This window comes from Patagioenas fasciata, chromosome 3 (genome assembly GCF_037038585.1).
Source record: "Patagioenas fasciata isolate bPatFas1 chromosome 3, bPatFas1.hap1, whole genome shotgun sequence".
Lineage (NCBI taxonomy): Eukaryota > Metazoa > Chordata > Aves > Columbiformes > Columbidae > Patagioenas > Patagioenas fasciata.
In genome coordinates, this window is record NC_092522.1 from 89,796,223 (window position 1) to 89,814,261 (window position 18,039).

An 18,039-nucleotide genomic window follows, 5' to 3' on the forward strand; every position below is an offset into this window, starting at 1 on the left:
CCAGGGGACAGCACAGGAATCAGAGGGCCACACTAAGTAGAATGGGTTTCCTAACACTTACACTATTGACAGACTCAAAATTAAATGTATCTATTGCTAAAACAATGCACTTGTTCTTCAAAATACCTCAAATAGTTTTTTTCCTTTTATTGCTTAGATCTGTGTTTAATAAGTGCTAGGTTAGATGTCTACAGATACAAAAAAAACCCCAGTGATTTTGATTCACTGTCTGTGTCAGCCAGTCCCCTGGGAACTCCTTGGCTAATACAAGCTAAATAGAACACAGGACACACCAACTACTCTCCTCCATTGCCATTGCCAAAGCTGAAACCCAAAAGGGTGTGGCAAACAGCCAACACTGGAGACTCCACAGATAGCAACTCTGAAAACTGATGTTTATCCTGTCTTGTTATGCAGAGTGAAAAACGAGAAGGAAGAAAGCTGAGTCGAGCCTTGTATAAATCCAGTTACAAAATTTCAGCCACAATGTGGCCTGAATGATCATCAAATGCCAATACAATGTGGATTCTGACTCCTACTTTATGTGGCTTCTCACCCTCATTGCTGAAGGAAGAAGGCTGAATGACCAGGAAGGTAGAAACAGGGAACACTGAACAGAGCAGCAGTGGGAATGGTGGAGCAGGTACACATATGTAGGCAGAAACTGAAGTAGAAGTCAGTAGGGAACAATGAGAGTAAATAAAAATTTAATTCAGGAGACATCTGAACAGCTTAAATAGCTTAAGCCAACAGGTATCCTATTTGGTTGGAAAAAATAGATATCAGGACTATGAAAATAAGTTAGCTTTCAATTTGTGTCCACTGTACTTTCACATGCACAATATCTAGAAGATATTTTCTTAAACATGTTGAGAAGGAATGAGGTTGTGTCTCAAATTTGCACCAGCCTTCCAAATCACGAACACTAACTGCAACTCACCAGTTCAGTAATCATGGTCGGCCAAAGTGAGGTAAGGTGCTGTGGAGACATTCTTAAAAGCAGTACTCTGAAAAACAGGAACACTTGGGAATGAAGGGTGGGCACCTGTGGCAAACGGAGACTTTCTACCAGCCTTTCTGAAACAAAAAGCCAAGAAGGTTTCCTCAGTTCAGAATAATTCCAACTAACATTTTCTCCTTTCCCGATTTACTCTCAATTTTCATTTTTTTAAGTATCTGCCATATTACTGTTTCAGTACTTTGCTACAGTTTTATTCTGTCAGCATAAAAAGTAACTACTTTCACCAAGCAGTGAACAAAAGCAAGAAACCTCAAAACAGTGCAGTTGCGTATTTTAATTAAAGTTCTCCACACAAATGCATCTGGGAATTTTGCTCACCTTATGCAGAGTTTCACCCATTACAAAAAGATGAGTTAACAGATTTCAAACAATACAGCAGCCTGAACAGCTAGGATATATCATTGTTATTAAATAGCTGCATCTTCATAGTACATGAGACATCACACAGGGATGATACGTTCTTATTTAACCATAACCACCTCCATGCATTCAACATATGAAGAGGTAGATCCATAAAGAATTTTTTCAGTCAAACCAATACATGCACTTCACACTTGAGACCAGTAAAACCACATGAATATAGTAAACACCAATACTGACTCGACTGGGAAAAACGAACAAAAACACACACCCCCAAATCCCCACAAAACACAAAAAAAACCACCCCACAAACACCAAAACACAAAGCTCCAAAGAATAAATCCTGGAACAATCAAAACAAGAATGCTGATGCAACTGACTCTCCATACAGAGGAAGAGATAAAAGTGTCCACCTTGGCAGCACTAAAAGATAATATATCTAGAAGCTACTATTTGCATCATCTTAGAAAAAAAAATAATCAGCTCCCATTCCAAATCACTTAATGTAAAAGGTCACTGGAAGAGATATTTTTCAGTGGACAGATAGACAGACAGATTTTTCAGTAGGACAGATAAAAAGCACAGCAGAAAAAACAGCTGAAGAAGTCAAGAATTCAAAACTTCAAGATCAGCCTTCCTATTTGTTGACAGGTTTTTATATCTCAGATGTTCATGTCAAAATGCATGCTACAGGTACCAAAGGACATTGATCAAGGTATAAAATGACAGATCAGTAAAATAATCTGCATAAAAGTTAAATGGTAATCACACAGTTTGTGCACTTTGTAATCATTTAAAATGTTCTAACCAAAATCTCCAGAAACTTTGCATCCAGTCATGGAAACAGTACCACACACTGATTTCCAGGGGAGAAATCTACCTGCAGTTACCCTGTCGTACAAATACTCCTCAGTTTACATCAGAGTCCAACTGAATTATACGTATTTACTGACCTTGTATGTCTGGAAGGTATTTCTGGTATTGGTCTATCTCACTACTAAAAATTGCGAAAGCCAGTCTCTTCAGAAGCATCGCACGCTGTTCCAGCTCCACCTCTCTGTTTGCAAACAGGTTGAGTGAACTGCTCTGAGCCACAGCCACTCGTGCTGAAAGAGAAAACACAGAGTGAAGAGGCAAACTTCAAAATTTCCCTTTTGTTTCACTTTAAGGCACAAATAACTCTTACTTCCATTGCATTAATGTAGTTCAAAAGCACACGTTAAGAAGATGCATGTTCTTCAATTTGTATTTTTAAACACAGTGGTTTAAAATACATGTTGAAATAAACTTGTAAGTATACACAATAGTGCCTGGGTTTGGGAGCTTTTGGGAGGGAGTGTAGTCATTAAAAAAAAAAAAAAAGATTTGCAGGTATAGATGCTCAGAAGTTTGGAACACACAGAATCAATTATATCTTAAGCAGAGTTAGTGTCAGATCTTAAAAAACAAACACCACCCCCCCCACCCCCCCCCAAATCAGAAAGCAAACAACAACAAAAAAAAAAAAACAACAACAAACAAACAACCCCAAACCAACAAAACACACCCCCCCCCACTCTGCTTAATCAACTTTGCCATATAGGCAAAATTCACTGTGTACCAGGATGGTCTCAAATTCCGTCACTTTAAGTTATCTCATTTATGGATCTCCAGAAACAAGTAGTTGAAGAAAATATTAAAATCATTGAATAAATCAGATTGGAATAAATGTTGAACAAACGTTTTCTTTGAGATTTTTGTTTTTTTTAAAGTCACTACTACATCAATAAATACTTACTCATCAAATCTCTGAATGTGGTTTTGTCATGTGTCATCAAATTATCCATAATAGCTCTCCAACTAAAAGAGGAAGATTGTACACAAATCAGGAAAGCGAGAAAAGGGCAGGAATTTACAGGAATATTTACAGAGCTTTTTCCGCTCTTTTAATTCAGGCTTCCAATCCAAGCTCTCTGCTGCATAGATACCTTTTACTTGGTGCGATTTGATCTGAAAGTACAGCTATATTTCTCAAACTCCCTTCTCAAAGAAAATAAGGGATACCATTCAGAGGGACCGGGCCAAGTGCAAAGTCCTGCACCTGGTTCAGAGCAACCCCAAACATAGACACAGGCTGGGCAGTGAGTGGACTGAGAGCAGCCCTGAGGAGAAGGACTTGGGTGTTGGTGGATGAAAAATTGAATATGAGTTGGCAATGTGTGATCACAGCCCAGAAAGCCAATTTTATCTTGGGCTGCATGAAAAGAAGGGTGACAAGCAGGTCAAGGGAGGCGATTCTGTCCCTCTGCTCTGCTCTGGTGAGACCCCACCTGGAATTGTGTGTCCAGCTCTGGAGCCCTCAGTACAGGAGAGACATGGACCTGTTGGAGAGGGGCCAGAGGAGGCCACCAAGATGGTCAGAGGGCTGGAACATCTCTGCTGTGAGGAAAGGCTGAGAGAGCTGGGCTGGTTCAGCCTGGAGAAGAGAAGGCTCCAGGCAGACCTTAGAGCAGCCTTTCAGTACTTTAAAAGGGGACCTACTGGCAAGATAAGGATGGATTCTTTACCAGGGTGTATAGTGACAGGATGAAGGGTAATGGTTTTAAACTGAAAGAGGACAGATTTATATGAGATATCAGGAATAATTTTTTTACTGTGAGGGTGGTGAGGCTGCCCAGAGAAGTTGTGGGTGCCCATCCCTGGCAGTGTTCAGGGCCAGGTTGCATGTAGCTTTGAACAATCTGGTCTAGTGGAAGGTGCCCTGCCCATGGCAACAGGGTTAGAACTACATGATCTTTAAGGTCTCTTCCAACCCAAACCATCCCATGATTCTGTAAAACATTAACTACTTTTTCCTCATAGAAAAAATACATTAAAAAAAAAAATAAAATCTTGAAATTGAGAAAAAATAAGACTTGTGCATAGAAACATACCTTAGGTAAGTGAGTTTCACATTTCACCTAGTAATCTAAAACACAGATGATCCCTCTTTATTTATCTTAAGAGGGATCTGATAGGAAATTTTGGTCCACATTATACATACTCTTGTGCAATGGTATACGTGACACTTGTAAGAACCATCGATATAAGTAGGAACAAGGAAGTCTTACTGGTTAACACACGAGGCATCCATCTGGAAGAAACTGGAATCCATAAAGAGGTCAAATGCTTCCTTTTTCCATGCTCTTCTTGTATACTGATACCCACTAAGACTGCTTAATAACTGGACACAGGCTCGGTAGCTGGATGCATTGTGAGCACTAAACAAAACAAGAAAGTCAACATTAAACTATTTTGAGTTGTTACTTTATAGAAAGTTTGACAGACATCTAATCCTTATCAAGCCTGTTAAGTGTCACCCAGCAAATTTCAACGGGCTGTAGAGATCTACATCAATCCAATAAATTGTAAAAATACCTGTGATTACGGAGGTAGGGAACAACATAGTGCATAATATTTACAAGCAAAGGAATAACCCTCTCTTTTTCATCACTGTAGAAGACCATATCCAAGAGATGAGCCAAAACCTACAAAATGAGAGGAAGGTATATTATCATGCACTCTTAAACTGCTTTTTATTTACTATTGAGTATTTTTTGGTAAGATGTCCTATGCTGAATGTTCAAGTTTACAATAGAAGTGATCAAATTTCAGGTACTAGAGTATAAAGATCTCATTGTTTCTAAAACAAATTAAGGTAAAAACACAGAAGCATAAGCCCCTGGGCAAAGCACTCTACCACAATAAGTTACAAATATTTTTTTTTTTAAAAAAAGAAAAAGAAAATCAAAGATTGACTGCAGTTTATCAGCAGTAAATAACACATGCCACTAACAACACAAAGTTTTCCACTAAAAAAAGCTTCCTCTACTACACACGTGAAAGCACATGCTTTATACTTCATCCCTCTAACTGCATCTTTGAAACTGGGTTACTAGCCAAGTTTTATTACATATATTGTTACATGACAGTGCCCAGAATCCATCTGCATCAGTGTCTCCCATCAAATATATTTGTTCCCACTTCTAGTCCAAGGCTTTTCACAATGTAGAAGTTCATTGTAAGACAGTATTTATTACATTTGGAGACATTTACCTCAGAAAGTAAGGTCAATGCATGGACACTATAAACAGATGGAGTTATGTTAGAAGTTTCCATTGCTGGAGACAACATATCTAAATGAAGATAACAAAAAAATATCCAAAGTTAGCTTTCTTAAGCCATAGCTTACCTTACAAGCATATCTTAATAGCACATATTTTGAAGATATAGCGTGTTTGGCAAAGTGTGTATGTACAATACTAATGTCTGAACAATACTGAAGCAATTTTAATGCATTCAAATACAGTAAATCTGCCCTCTTTGTTAATTTTGGCCTGATAATTTATGTTTTGTTTAAAATAAAGATGAAAACGAAACTACCTTCTACATCTGATTCTAGGTTGTTTCCATCAACCATAATCTTGGGGGAAGGCTTAACCTCTAAGTTTCGTCTTAGCCAAGTAGTCTGTTCCAAGGAAGAACCAGCAATTGCCCCAATGGCATCCACTATCTTGTGTGTTACATCCTGGTAGAAAAGAAACAAACAAAACACCAAGTATTTTAAGAACTTTGCACAGAAGGGCTGTATTTGTTTTCCTGACATTTTTGTAGAAAATCTACATAACTAATTAAGTATAGAACTGCTTTCAAATCCCTTCTGTTCTACATTAGCAGTGATAACTCCACAGAAAATGAGATCTTTTCCAACAGATTATAAATAGTACTAAGTAGAAAATATTAAAGAGTAATTTCTGACTATGGAACTGATAGATCAGATAATTACAGTACATTCAGGCATTTATTGCTCAATATTTTCAAGAGACATACAACAGATTTCTTACCTGGAGATCTCTTTGATCTTTCTTATTCTCCAGGCTTGGGTTTTTCATAATGAACTCATTAAGAACACTGAAAAAGGTATGGAAGTAAATGTAGATTTTCTTTTCACAATACACTATTCAGTAGTTTTAAGAGCCAGGACAAATCTGAAGAAATTTATGTGCACAATACTTATTTACTAAACCTTCAGTCATTTCTCCTTATCAATATTCTAGAAAACACCATTTCAAGTTTCTGAAGTTAAGTTTAGAGACAGTTTACTATGGAAGATAACTCCAGAAGTTCAAGAAAATGGTCCTTGAAGTTTTATACAGAGAATCATAGTCAACATTTTATTTCTAACACTCCAAAACCAGCTTTCATGCTGGGAAACAATCCTTTCTAGTGGGCTGCAAATCTACACATACCTAAGGAAACAGTCATTGTAGTTACTTTCTAAGAAAAATCAGAAATGTAAACCTACTGTTTAAAGAGCCTGAATTGCTGAAATAATCAGTAAGGTAAGATCATGGCTTACATCACATTATAAGCCAAAATTTAATATATGTAACCATTTCTCAGAGAAGAAACTAATTTGATAAAGGCTACAGAAATCAGGTAATAGCTCTACCACTCAAAAATAAAGTGCTAGAGACTTGCAAACACTAATACCTCAATATGATTTCACACACTTAAATGTGAGTTTATTTGGAAATTGCAAATATCACGAGCACTTACCCAAGTATGAGGAACTGTCCTGGAGCTGGAAGACCAACCTGGATGGAATCCTTTAACAGAAGCAGCAGTGCTGCCCAGCTGTCTACTAAGCTGGTCACTGGAATCCTAAGAGAGAGCAAGCAGTGATAGCAACAAAACAACCATCATCTCCCGCAGGTGTTCCCCATTTTCTTTCTACCTCACAGTTCTCCGGTCAGATATCACGAATCAACATTCATACAGATTCTTTGGTTTTTCATTTAATATTAGGTGGCTACATCAAATCACTAAGAAAAGGAGGAAAGTAGAAGATCAGCATACTCAAAAGACAAGCTTTTCAGTCCAAGGTTGAGTGGTACCACTGAGTTATGGCACAGTATAGACCAGCTTTTCTTGGGCAGGGGGCAGATTTCCCGCAGGAGTTTTAGGTGCATGAAGAAAGGTGATGCAGAACTAGGGAACTCACAAAATAAACTCCTTTATTTCTTATCACGCCTACAGTTCCAAACCATTCTTTCTTCATGATTTATATTATACAGGTTTTGTGTAATCCTAGAGATTATAAAAATATGTAAAAATTGAATTTTCTATCTGCTTCTTGATCACAGAAATAAAATTTAACTTCTTGTCTTACCTTTGAGTATAAGCATAAAAAAACTGCAACATGCAGACTTCCAGTGAAAGATGTTTCTAGGAAAAGATAAGAAACCAGTGTCATCAGAAAGAAGAAAGTGACTTTCTTTTTCCCCTTACTTGCTCGGGCAAAACTGACAATGCTATAATGCTACTGTAGTATCTGTAGATACAGCTTCATTAACAAGATATTACGCATGTCCATTTAGGCATCTCTCTAGAAAGTTAATATTCTTTTTTTTTTTTTAATTCCCTCTTTTCCCCACTTATCTTTCCCACCTGAAGAAAAACCAATTTGATGCTAGGGTGCACACCCATTTCCCTAATGTGAGCAGCTTATCCTCACAAAACACAATCTTGTGCAGAAGCCGTAAACAGGATTCTAGAGTTGTTCAGTAAATGGTAATGACTTAAGAAGGCAGGACTTCCTTCCAAAAGTTCATCCACCTGTTACATATTGTGAAAACTTTCACACTGCACTGCTCAACTTTGTAAGTGAAGTATCCATATCACCAGTGTTCTAAGCTTCAGTAAGAGGACATTAAATAAATCAATAATATCTCTACAGTTTTCATACCTTGTCCTTTGCTATGGCTGGAGGCTGCTTCAAAACTTCCTTCACTGTTTGTATAACAGTCTCTGTTCTCATAACACTGATAGAGCGAACTAGCTCAACTAGTAGAAGTTGTTCTTCACCTGCTGTAGGAATAACCTGAAAGAATCAAATGTATGTCACAGATTATCATCACAGACAATTGCCTATGCCACAATTAAGGCAGCTGGCCTCAGACGATTGAAATGTTAGTAGCTAATGGTTCATCTAGAGACTTGGAACCACTGTTCTTTTCCTGAAGAATACAGGAAGAATATATCATTCTAAAATAAGCTGGTAGCTCCCTTAGAGTAAAGTTGCTAATTAGAAATATATTCTCCGCATTTCATACTACGTATGTTTTCACTGGAATGTCTGAATTTTCTCCTTACTGCTTCTAAATCACTTAAAGCTATTGCCAATATTTGAAGTGACCACTGCAGTATAAACATACCTTTGTCCTAGAAGTATTTTTATTTTGCCTCCTTTCATTCCATACAAATGCAATAGCAGCCATGAAGTGAACGCCATGATTCATTGAGATGGGACCCAAGAGTTCGAGAATCTGCTGTCTCAAATTCTGACATGTGGAAGCAGAAGACACACACCTTTAGATAAGCACCTCAGCATTAAGTTCAAAACAGCTGGCTTTAAAGCCATACTTGGATAGTAACTATAACTAACTTTTATATAACTGGAAGGATGCACTCCCAGGGTTCATAAAGCTCTATTAAACATCTGGCACTTTTCAATCATTTTATTCAAGACTAGGACAAGGGAAGATAAAATACACTTGTTAAATTTGAAAATGACAATGAAGTGGGACACAACTGATAGAAACGTACAGAACCAAAAATGATCTGACAAACTTAAAAAGAATCCTGAAGGAAGATAAGCTGCAATAAAAGCTTGATCTTTGCATGCAAAGGTAGGGATAAACAACTTCTGTGATTTGGGATGAGAAACTATTTAGATAGCAGTGCTATAGAAAAAAAATCTTGGGATTATAGTGGATCACAAACTCACCATGACGACTTTGCAAGGAAAGGTAAAAGAACGCTCATAAATAGCAACAGCACATGAAAGACATTAAATATTTCACCTGAAAGAAGATACCACACACCATGCCCAGTTTTGGACACCTTACTTCAAGAAATGTACCCCAAACTGTCAGAACTCAAACTATAAAAAGCAAGATCAGTGCTACAAAAATATAACCTACAAGAAGGGGCAAAAATAGTCTCCATTTAGTCAGGACAAAACTGCATCAATAGAGGTATAACAGTTATCACATGTGTACAAGGTAATTAGGAAGAAGAAAGGAAGATGATGTTTGCCACAAATAGTAATGAACTTGGTTTGTACCAAGTGAGATAAAGATTAAGTAGTAGAGGTGGTGGGGAAATTCTGAAAGAAATAACACACTACTCTGAGAGACTGAAATATTCCAGGTTGAAACTCTTACTAACGATTTTTCTAAGCATGTCAGAAATTACTAAGGTGCACTTCAGTCAGGAAAGGTATTTCCTGAGCTGCATTCTTGATCCATTTTCTATTTCTATTTTTTTAAAGAAAAGCTGGGATGTGCGGAAGAGTTAAAGTTTAACCAGAGTACAGAAGTTCATCCCTTTTTTCACAGAAGCAGAATAATATCACAGGCCACTAACAAGTACAGGTAGCACAAACATGACCATGGATACTGTCTGTGCAAAGACATGGAGTCTTTGATAAGTTATTTTTTATTCCTCCAATCACAGATTCATCACAAACAGTATCTGACAGTATTCAAATTCAATGAAGAAATCTTATTTTAAAATATTTCAAATTTAAATGACAATTTCCTATTTAATAACATGATGTGCTTCCATTAAGAGAGCTAAGCAGTGTTCTCAGTACAGTCTTATTCAACCCCTTCTCAGGTTCTCTTCTTTACGATTACCAGGTCACTATCTGCTATGACTTTTCCCCGTGCACAGTGGCATCACTGTATGGGAATTGAATGAATAAAGGAACTAGTTTCCAAGTGCCTAAGTACCACATGTTTTAAGAGGAGAGTTCCCATTTGTTAAAATTTTACATTAATATTTTCTATCTTTTGAGGCATAAAAGAGTGGCTTAAATTTTTTCAGGATGCATCTAATTTTCTTTGTAGAAAGTAAAGAGGTGAAACATTGTTGTCTTGATACACTCAAGTTTAATAGCAGATTTAATACCCATTTATAAAAGCCTTGTTTGTTGGGTGGGTGAGTAGATGAGGACAAAGGTATTAAAACTCAATTTACACTTAAGGGAATGGAATTTGCTTTAGTTTGACAAAGGTATTAAAGAACAACCTAAACTACATTATCTCAGGTATTCTGACCTTTGTTGATCCAAGATTAATAGTGGTAATGGAAGCGGCAGCAGCAGTTTTTTCCGAAGAATCTGCAAGGTGAAGGATGCTCCACAGCAAAGTCACAGAAGACATGATCATGTGCAAGATAGACAGGATCCCATTGCGTGCTTCAATCAAGTGCTTCTGATCTACATTAATCAAAAGCTAGTGAGAGAGGAGGAAGAGTATTAAATATCTACATAAACAGCATAAGTAAAAATGCATAAACTGAGACTTAACAGACATGGAAGCTTTCAACCCTAACTCTTTTTCAAAATAGTTTGTCATTTCTTATAGTATGTACAGATTTTGAGTTTATTAAAAATAATAAAGAATCTTTCGACTCAGTTGTACAATATCAAATGTATTCTGAACATGTGAGGCCTCATGTCTTCAGCAATCAATTCTGTATCATGTGCCTTTACCTTTGCAAAACAATTATTTCAGAATTTTAAGTGTAACTAATACTCTACGCAAAATTATTTACTTGAACAGACAAACAAACACTTTTCAGTTATTTTTAAATAAATGGAAGGAAAAGGGGTATAAGAAGAAAGAAAAAGGTAAAACAATATTGCGGAGAGAGCAGGGAAAAAGTTTCTTGCAGAATATGGGTCAAATTCTTAACATAGACTATGCTCAGAATATCAGATCTGAAAATAATACTTGCTTAAAAAGACAAATTGTGAATATACAGAAGAAGGGGAATGAGAATGTTTTGACATATTGCGAGATGAACACACTCCAGCCAGAAAGTAACAGGATAGGCATAAGTCTAGGAAGTTCCAGTGAATAAAGCCAGCTTTGAAGTGTGGCACTTTAGAGGTCTGAAATTTAAGGAATTCCTACTTTAGTTATTTCAGGGGAACAACAAGTATAATTAGTATAAAATTGTTTTTCTGTTTGCGATATGCGTATTATCAACAAAAAAGGACTATACTTTTGGGATTTTTCCCTACTCACATCTTCATATCTGCTAATATAATCACAATCCTTAATTTGACATATACTGCATAGGAACCTCTCAGACACCCAGATAAGTTTACCTGATGATACTGCGTAGATGGATCCAGGAGGCAGTAATGAATTATTGTTGTGATCCCTTCTAATAAAGTAAGAACCATATCCGGGGGAGTGACTGACGCCATCCAGAGAGGCCTAAAATAAGAGATTCATTTTTTTAAATGGGTTAATCTGCTTGTAAAGTAATTCAACACAATCAAATATGCTTTGAAAATTATATACCTCTACAGAAACATACCTATTATCAGATAATCCTGTTTCATATTTATACTGTTGAATTAAATTATCCAAGTTCCTGCAGAGCTGCAGTGTCACTGAAACCACCACCCTTTGCAGAACTTTTCCCATGTAAGGCAACGTAGAAGTGATAAGGCCAATCCACTGGGGGTGCATTTTACAGGCACAGTGCTGGTGCAAAGCTCGTATCACTGCACACAGAAACATGCCTTGGCAGGTTATGGGCTGGGAATGTAAATACTGAAGAGAAGTCATCGGCTGCTGGGGGCCAATGTGCTCCAAATCCGTGATGACAAAGTCAAAGCCCGTTTCATTTTCCTCAGGCACAGTCATTACTCTGTGTTCCAGCACAATCAGCCGTTGAAGAACTTTTAAAAGCTGTGACTGCAGGGTGCTACCATTGTCAAATTCATCCTCGGAAAAATTTATAAGGCTGTCTTCAGAGAAACCTTCTTCTACAGCCACTATGTTTTTTCCAGCCATCTTTTCACTGTGCCATTTCTGTGCACTGAAGATAGAAGAGAGCAGACAATGCAGGATCACCTTCTGAACCTTGCACTTGGACAACATGTCCGAGATAAAACTAGGAAAGCCCTTTGCAGAGCTTTCTATCACTTTCGCCAACTCGGCAAAGAGAAGTGTCAGAATTTCTATACTCATCATTTGCATATTACGGTTTCCTATTAGATCTTGCGAGGTTACTTTAACATGAGTTGGATAGTGGCTCCGCATATAGTATAAACACAAGGAGATAAGAATTTCTATATACATTGAACTCCGAAAGTTGTGGTTGGAATCAACTGGGATGTGACTGTAGAAATCCTTGCCCATAACGGATATTCGATGTCTGGCTAGAAGATTCTGAAGCAATGAAAGCTGTGGGGTGTATGCATTGTTGACACTGGTAGTGGAGATAGCACTTACAAAAGCTGAAGGATTTGTTTTCAGAATGGCTTTAATTGCAGAAAAAGCATAGAGTGTCCTTGAAGAGTCATACAACTGGAGATAAAGCAGCACATGTTGATACAATGGATGAATATTAAAACTGGGAGATTTTCGCATTCCCGGGGACCCCACATCACTTTCTATTTCTGAAATTTCTCCTTCTCCACAACTGTACCAGTTTTCTAAATCAAGACCATCACTAAAGAAGACATTTGTTTGTTTAAGCTTTTCTGTGTGTGCTTTCTTCTTTTCTTCATCTTTCTTTTTCGCTATTTTCACCTTAGGTTTTGCACCTGGTTGCTTACCAGCCTCTTTAACTATAGTTTCTTTTTCGGACATTTTTTCTGGTAGCTTTCCTTTGAAGCTGAACTGAATACTACTGTGGCTTCGCTTCCTGGAATTTGATTCAGTGGAAGCAACAGTAAGATCAGAGGGGGATTGCTGGCTTTCTGCAATACAGGGTGAAGAGTTATTTCTTGAAATTTCATCTCTTAAGCTCTCAAGTCCAGTCTCAGTTGAAGCTGACAGCAACTGGCAGCTATCATTACTAAGCAAACTACTCTGGCTACTTTGAATATTTTGATCTTCATTTTTTGTCACCTCTACAGAGTTATCCAAAAGACTGAATTTACATGAAGTATCCTCAGAGTGTAGATTATGTTTAACTGGTTCAGCCTCTTCTCCGAGACCACTTATGACTTTGCATATAAGATCTGAAACCACTTGTTGCACAATTTCATCAGGTGAGTCTTCTCTCAGAGTCTGAGAGCTATCTTGAGCACTCAGGCTTTCTGTTTCCACTTCATAACTGATGTTGTCTCCAGTAGATGACTGAGAACAACCAGAGTCAGAACTCTGCAGTATTTCAACTTGATGGTCAGGAAGGTCAAAATCAGACACAACCATTGGTATGGTCTCACTGCTGGTACTTAACAGGGAAAGCCTGTCACTCAGAGGGTTGACAGTCAGGCTGAAGTTCTCCATTTCATCCACAGCAAGTTGTTTTTCATTGCCTTCTTTAGGTATAATAAGTTGGCCTTGGCTTACAGGCACATGGGAAAATGCTTAAAGAAAAACACAGAGAAATTTATACACATAATATTTTGATCTTCAGGATCAGAATTCAGAATTAAAATTTAGAATTTAAGCTATTATCGAGACTTCAAATTACAAAGGCATGGTAAAAAGTCTTCCCACTTCATAGCAGAAAAAAATCATGTTAATATGCAAACAACACGTTCACATAATCAAAGCAAGATTACTTCTGGCAGTGGACCTTATCAAAACAACATAATTCTCCCACCAAACTCTATGCAGTCTTATCTGCTTGTGTTTTCATAAAGAATTATTAGTATGTTACTAAAATTACACAACACATGCAAACACCTTCAAACCTTATCAGTATGTTTTCAGCCAGCCCCACAGCAGTGGTCCTAACTCATAAAAGCATTTTACTACTTGGTTAAACTTCAAGACATATTCTTAAGTTCTACTGAAGTTCAGTAAACGGTCTGCATTAAAATACTCGCATATCATCTTAATTTGAGAACAATAAAACTTCAGTAATACTTTGGAGACCCAAAACTGGACCAGAAAAAACATGTACAACGGCATATATAAGCAGAAGCTATTCCAGCACTTTGTTTTGTGAGTTAACCTCAAAAATTTCTACTACTTTTTAAATGTTGCATGCAAATAAAAAAAAAAGAAATCAAATAGGGAACTTCCTCCACTCATCTTGTGTACATACCATCAGCACAGCTAAACTTCTGCATAAAGTGCTTTTCATTTTCTTCTTCAGGGTGATAGGGAGATTTCGTCCAGTAACATTCAGCCTGTACTCTCTGAACAGAAACTCGCTGAGTTTTTGGATGGAGAAGCAGTAGGAGCAAAGGCTCAAGAACTCTTGCAATATCATGTCTTTGAAGCACCTGATTTAACCAGGCTTGTCCCACTGACCATGTAGAACCATCCAAGCTATTAAGGCTGTCCAGCATGATAAACAAAGATCTAGAACAGAAAGACAAATGAACCTAGCACAAATTCTACACTACTCACAGAATCATCCCAAATTAATTTGCTATATGATAAATTTCAACATATCAGTACATACTCCAGTGTCTTCTCCAAATAAAACAGTATTTTCTTCAAAATCCAAACTTTGCAACCTGAAGTTTTACATTTTTGTTTAGCCTAATGAAGAAGTGGTCAGGAAGAGCTAGTAGTAAAGTCTGTTAAGATAGCTGCTCTAACAGTACCACTTATATAGTCAGCTCAAGTATTTGTACAGCTACTGGCATAACAAGCTTTGGTTGCCTACTAAGTGCTAGTGCAGTACAAAAAGATAAAACTTTAAAAGCCAATTCACAGAGATATAGGGAAAATAGAAGATAATTTATTCAAATATATTTTCTTTAAGAACGGAGAGGAGAAACATACTTGACAACTCATTCAGCACTTCCTACTGTCATTATTTTCTTTTTTTTAGTAGTATTAGCTTTAGAATCCTTTTCAGGCTTGGGGAAAACCAACATATATATCGGACTCCGAATTTTACCAACTGTCTTACATCCTCAGTAGTACACGTTCATAAGGTCTTAGCTGTATGTACAAAACTTATCACCACTTCTGCAGTGAGTGACAGTATCAAGCCAAAAAAATACCAACGTTTTTACTCTGCTTCCTACAGCTACATATACATTTGTGCTAGCTGAGGAAGACAAGACTAGTTTGGAGCCTGGGTCAGTCAGTTTTTTTTCAAGAAGGTAGTCTGATACCAGAATACAAAACAGAAATCCTTTGCTGCTTGCCATAAATGACATCTTATACAAAACAAATAGGTTAAATAAAAGACCTTTCATGTCTTAGTGCTTACTTGCAATTTTGTTCTTATGTTCTCTCAGCTTTACTGTAACTTCCAATTTTCATTTAATTTCCTTCTGGGTTGACTTCTCTCTCTACTGCTTTTGTTTTTAACAAATCATAGCAAGAACTCAGATACTGATACTATGTGCAATATACACAAATATATTAACCACAGTGATAGTGAATCATGTGACCATTCCTGTCCCATTCCTTACAGCTAGCAGAAAAATTTACAGCTTATATAATCATCATTGTGAAAACAATTCTGTCTAACACAAATTTATCTCTTGTCCTCCTTCCTTGCTTTCACAGCTGCTCTGCAGTTCTCCAATTTCTAAACACACTATCCTGCCAGTAAGATGTAATTCAAATTTTGCAAAATAATTTTTTCAACTGAATCATTGCTTGCAATCACCAACCTGTCAAAGGTACGGCCAAAGGAAGAAGACTTGTTAATATGAAGGTCACGGGTGAGATGCCACAGCACTGCAAACTTTGCATGAGCTTCCATTCTTATTTTCTGTGGACCAAATCATAAGTTAGATCTACCAGAATACAACAGCCTCTAGTAAGAAATTGAAAAAAAAAAAGAGGTATATAGCAGTTTAAAAGATATAATAAAATTATTACAATTAACTTTTTTCATTATGCATTCAAATCCTACTTTCTAACATTAAAAACAGGAATAAGCAACAATAGGTATCTGCGAACAATTTAGTAGCATGAAAGGATTCTCCTCCATCGTGATCTTGGTTGCCTCAGTTTCAAAGTTTAGCTTAAAAAAGTGTTAAATACCTAATGTGATAGCTTGAACAATACTTGTTTTACTCTCACAAGTTGCACAGCTCTGTCTTCAGTGAGTTTATCTATGTGTCAAGGCACTAGAAAAGATCATGAAGAGAGTAGAAACAAACATGCAAGCTCTTCATATTGAAAACTCAAATATACAGAGGCAGAGAAAGAAATTTTTAGAGACAGTGTCTTAAATGACGGGATTAAACACAGTATCTGTGGAAATAAGGAAATTAAAATAAGTTGGCTAGAAAAAAACATAAGAATTTTCCAGCTAGATAAGATGTAGATAAGAGTTCATCACTAACACGCCAAATTTAGCTCTGGAACTTGAAGTTTTATCTGTACAAATAGGACATGACTACTCCACAACAGACTTCTAATGACTAGTAATAACGTGCAGGATATTTAACGGTGAAAATGGTATTAAAGTAACAATTTTTATGCCTTTATCTCTTTGCTATGGCTGATCAAGGCAAAGAGTTATTCCAGCAAGGCTGTAAACAACAGTAAATGTCATGCTATGACACGAATACATGGGTACATGGATTAAAATCAGCTTTACCCAAGGGACAAGGAAGCTGCTAAGCAGCTGTAGGGGTGAACAAACAAAACACAGCCATCAGGATGGTTATACTGAATAGAATATCAAAATTACTTTCAAATACAATCAGGGCTTAAGCTAAATTACTAGATGATAAGCAGAGGATGAAGATTTTTACCTGTTTGTTTTGAAACATACACTTACAGGGAATGAACAGTAGGTATATTTACCTCTAATCAAAATGAGACCAAACTAAAAACTGTTAATACCACTGTGACAATCTGACATACTTCCAGACTTAATTTACAACATACAGCTTAAGAAGCTTTGCAACAGTTAATACAACCAGCATCTGCCACAATAATAAAATTTTAAAGTAAAAACTATAAAAACTGAAAATCACAGGAAGGACACAAGATAGATCACATCAGGGGTAAAATAAAACAAAAAACAAACAAGCAAAAACCACAACAAACAAAACCCCACACAAAACCCAAACCACAAAGAAAAAACAAAAACAAAAATAAAATACAAAGAAAACCACACACACACACAAAGCAACCACCAACCAAATAACAAACAAACAAAAAAAAACACAAACAAGAGAAACAACGGTGCTCTGGAAAGTAAAGCAAGCATCACATGTATTTAGAGAAAATACACTTCTCACAGGAAAAACAAAAACAGTGTGCTGCAAAATATATACAGTTACACAAAACAATTCACTAACATCTGCTGAATAAAGAGTGAAAATACCAGTTCTCAAACACAGAGATGAATCCATGTAAGCCCTTGCAATCCATGCTGGGAAGATAGAACAAATTACTGTTTTCACAGCAAGGTTGGCAGAAATGAGCGAGTGCCACATCCAGTCACAGCAGTTCACAGACCAGCCTAACAAGTGAAACTATAAATCATTGGCAGTTTTATCAATATTGCAAGCTGTGAACCACAGTGACTGACAGACTGGCTCACATTCAGTTTTGTTGACCTGGTTACTCTCTGTTAGAAAGGCAAAAAGGTAACTGCTGCTGAAACCACGCAACCATGAGTTGCTGGATTGTGTAAGCAAGTAACTCCCTATCATTCCTTCTGTC

At 36.9% G+C, this 18,039-nt stretch overlaps 1 protein-coding gene across 10 annotated transcripts in view; it reads right to left on the bottom strand.

The window, feature by feature from the left end:
* The window catches only part of DOP1A (DOP1 leucine zipper like protein A), a 63,467-nt gene that overhangs the window by 7,972 nt on the left and 37,456 nt on the right, over window positions 1-18,039 (bottom strand). For 9 of the 10 annotated variants that reach the window (XM_065833309.2, XM_071806819.1, XM_065833310.2 and 6 more), the window contains 17 exons: window positions 16,026-16,126; window positions 14,492-14,751; window positions 11,798-13,805; window positions 11,583-11,694; window positions 10,525-10,701; window positions 8,617-8,742; window positions 8,148-8,282; window positions 7,572-7,627; window positions 6,959-7,063; window positions 6,244-6,310; window positions 5,783-5,927; window positions 5,456-5,535; window positions 4,778-4,887; window positions 4,471-4,620; window positions 3,159-3,220; window positions 2,335-2,487; window positions 941-1,077 (listed from right to left, as the gene is read on the bottom strand). In XM_065833309.2, coding sequence (XP_065689381.2) covers window positions 941-1,077; window positions 2,335-2,487; window positions 3,159-3,220; window positions 4,471-4,620; window positions 4,778-4,887; window positions 5,456-5,535; window positions 5,783-5,927; window positions 6,244-6,310; window positions 6,959-7,063; window positions 7,572-7,627; window positions 8,148-8,282; window positions 8,617-8,742; window positions 10,525-10,701; window positions 11,583-11,694; window positions 11,798-13,805; window positions 14,492-14,751; window positions 16,026-16,126 — 3,984 coding nt within the window. Of the gene's footprint in view, window positions 1-940; window positions 1,078-2,334; window positions 2,488-3,158; window positions 3,221-4,470; window positions 4,621-4,777; window positions 4,888-5,455; window positions 5,536-5,782; window positions 5,928-6,243; window positions 6,311-6,958; window positions 7,064-7,571; window positions 7,628-8,147; window positions 8,283-8,616; window positions 8,743-10,524; window positions 10,702-11,582; window positions 11,695-11,797; window positions 13,806-14,491; window positions 14,752-16,025; window positions 16,127-18,039 lie in introns of those variants that run through there. The other variant, XM_071806820.1, reaches the window with a different exon arrangement.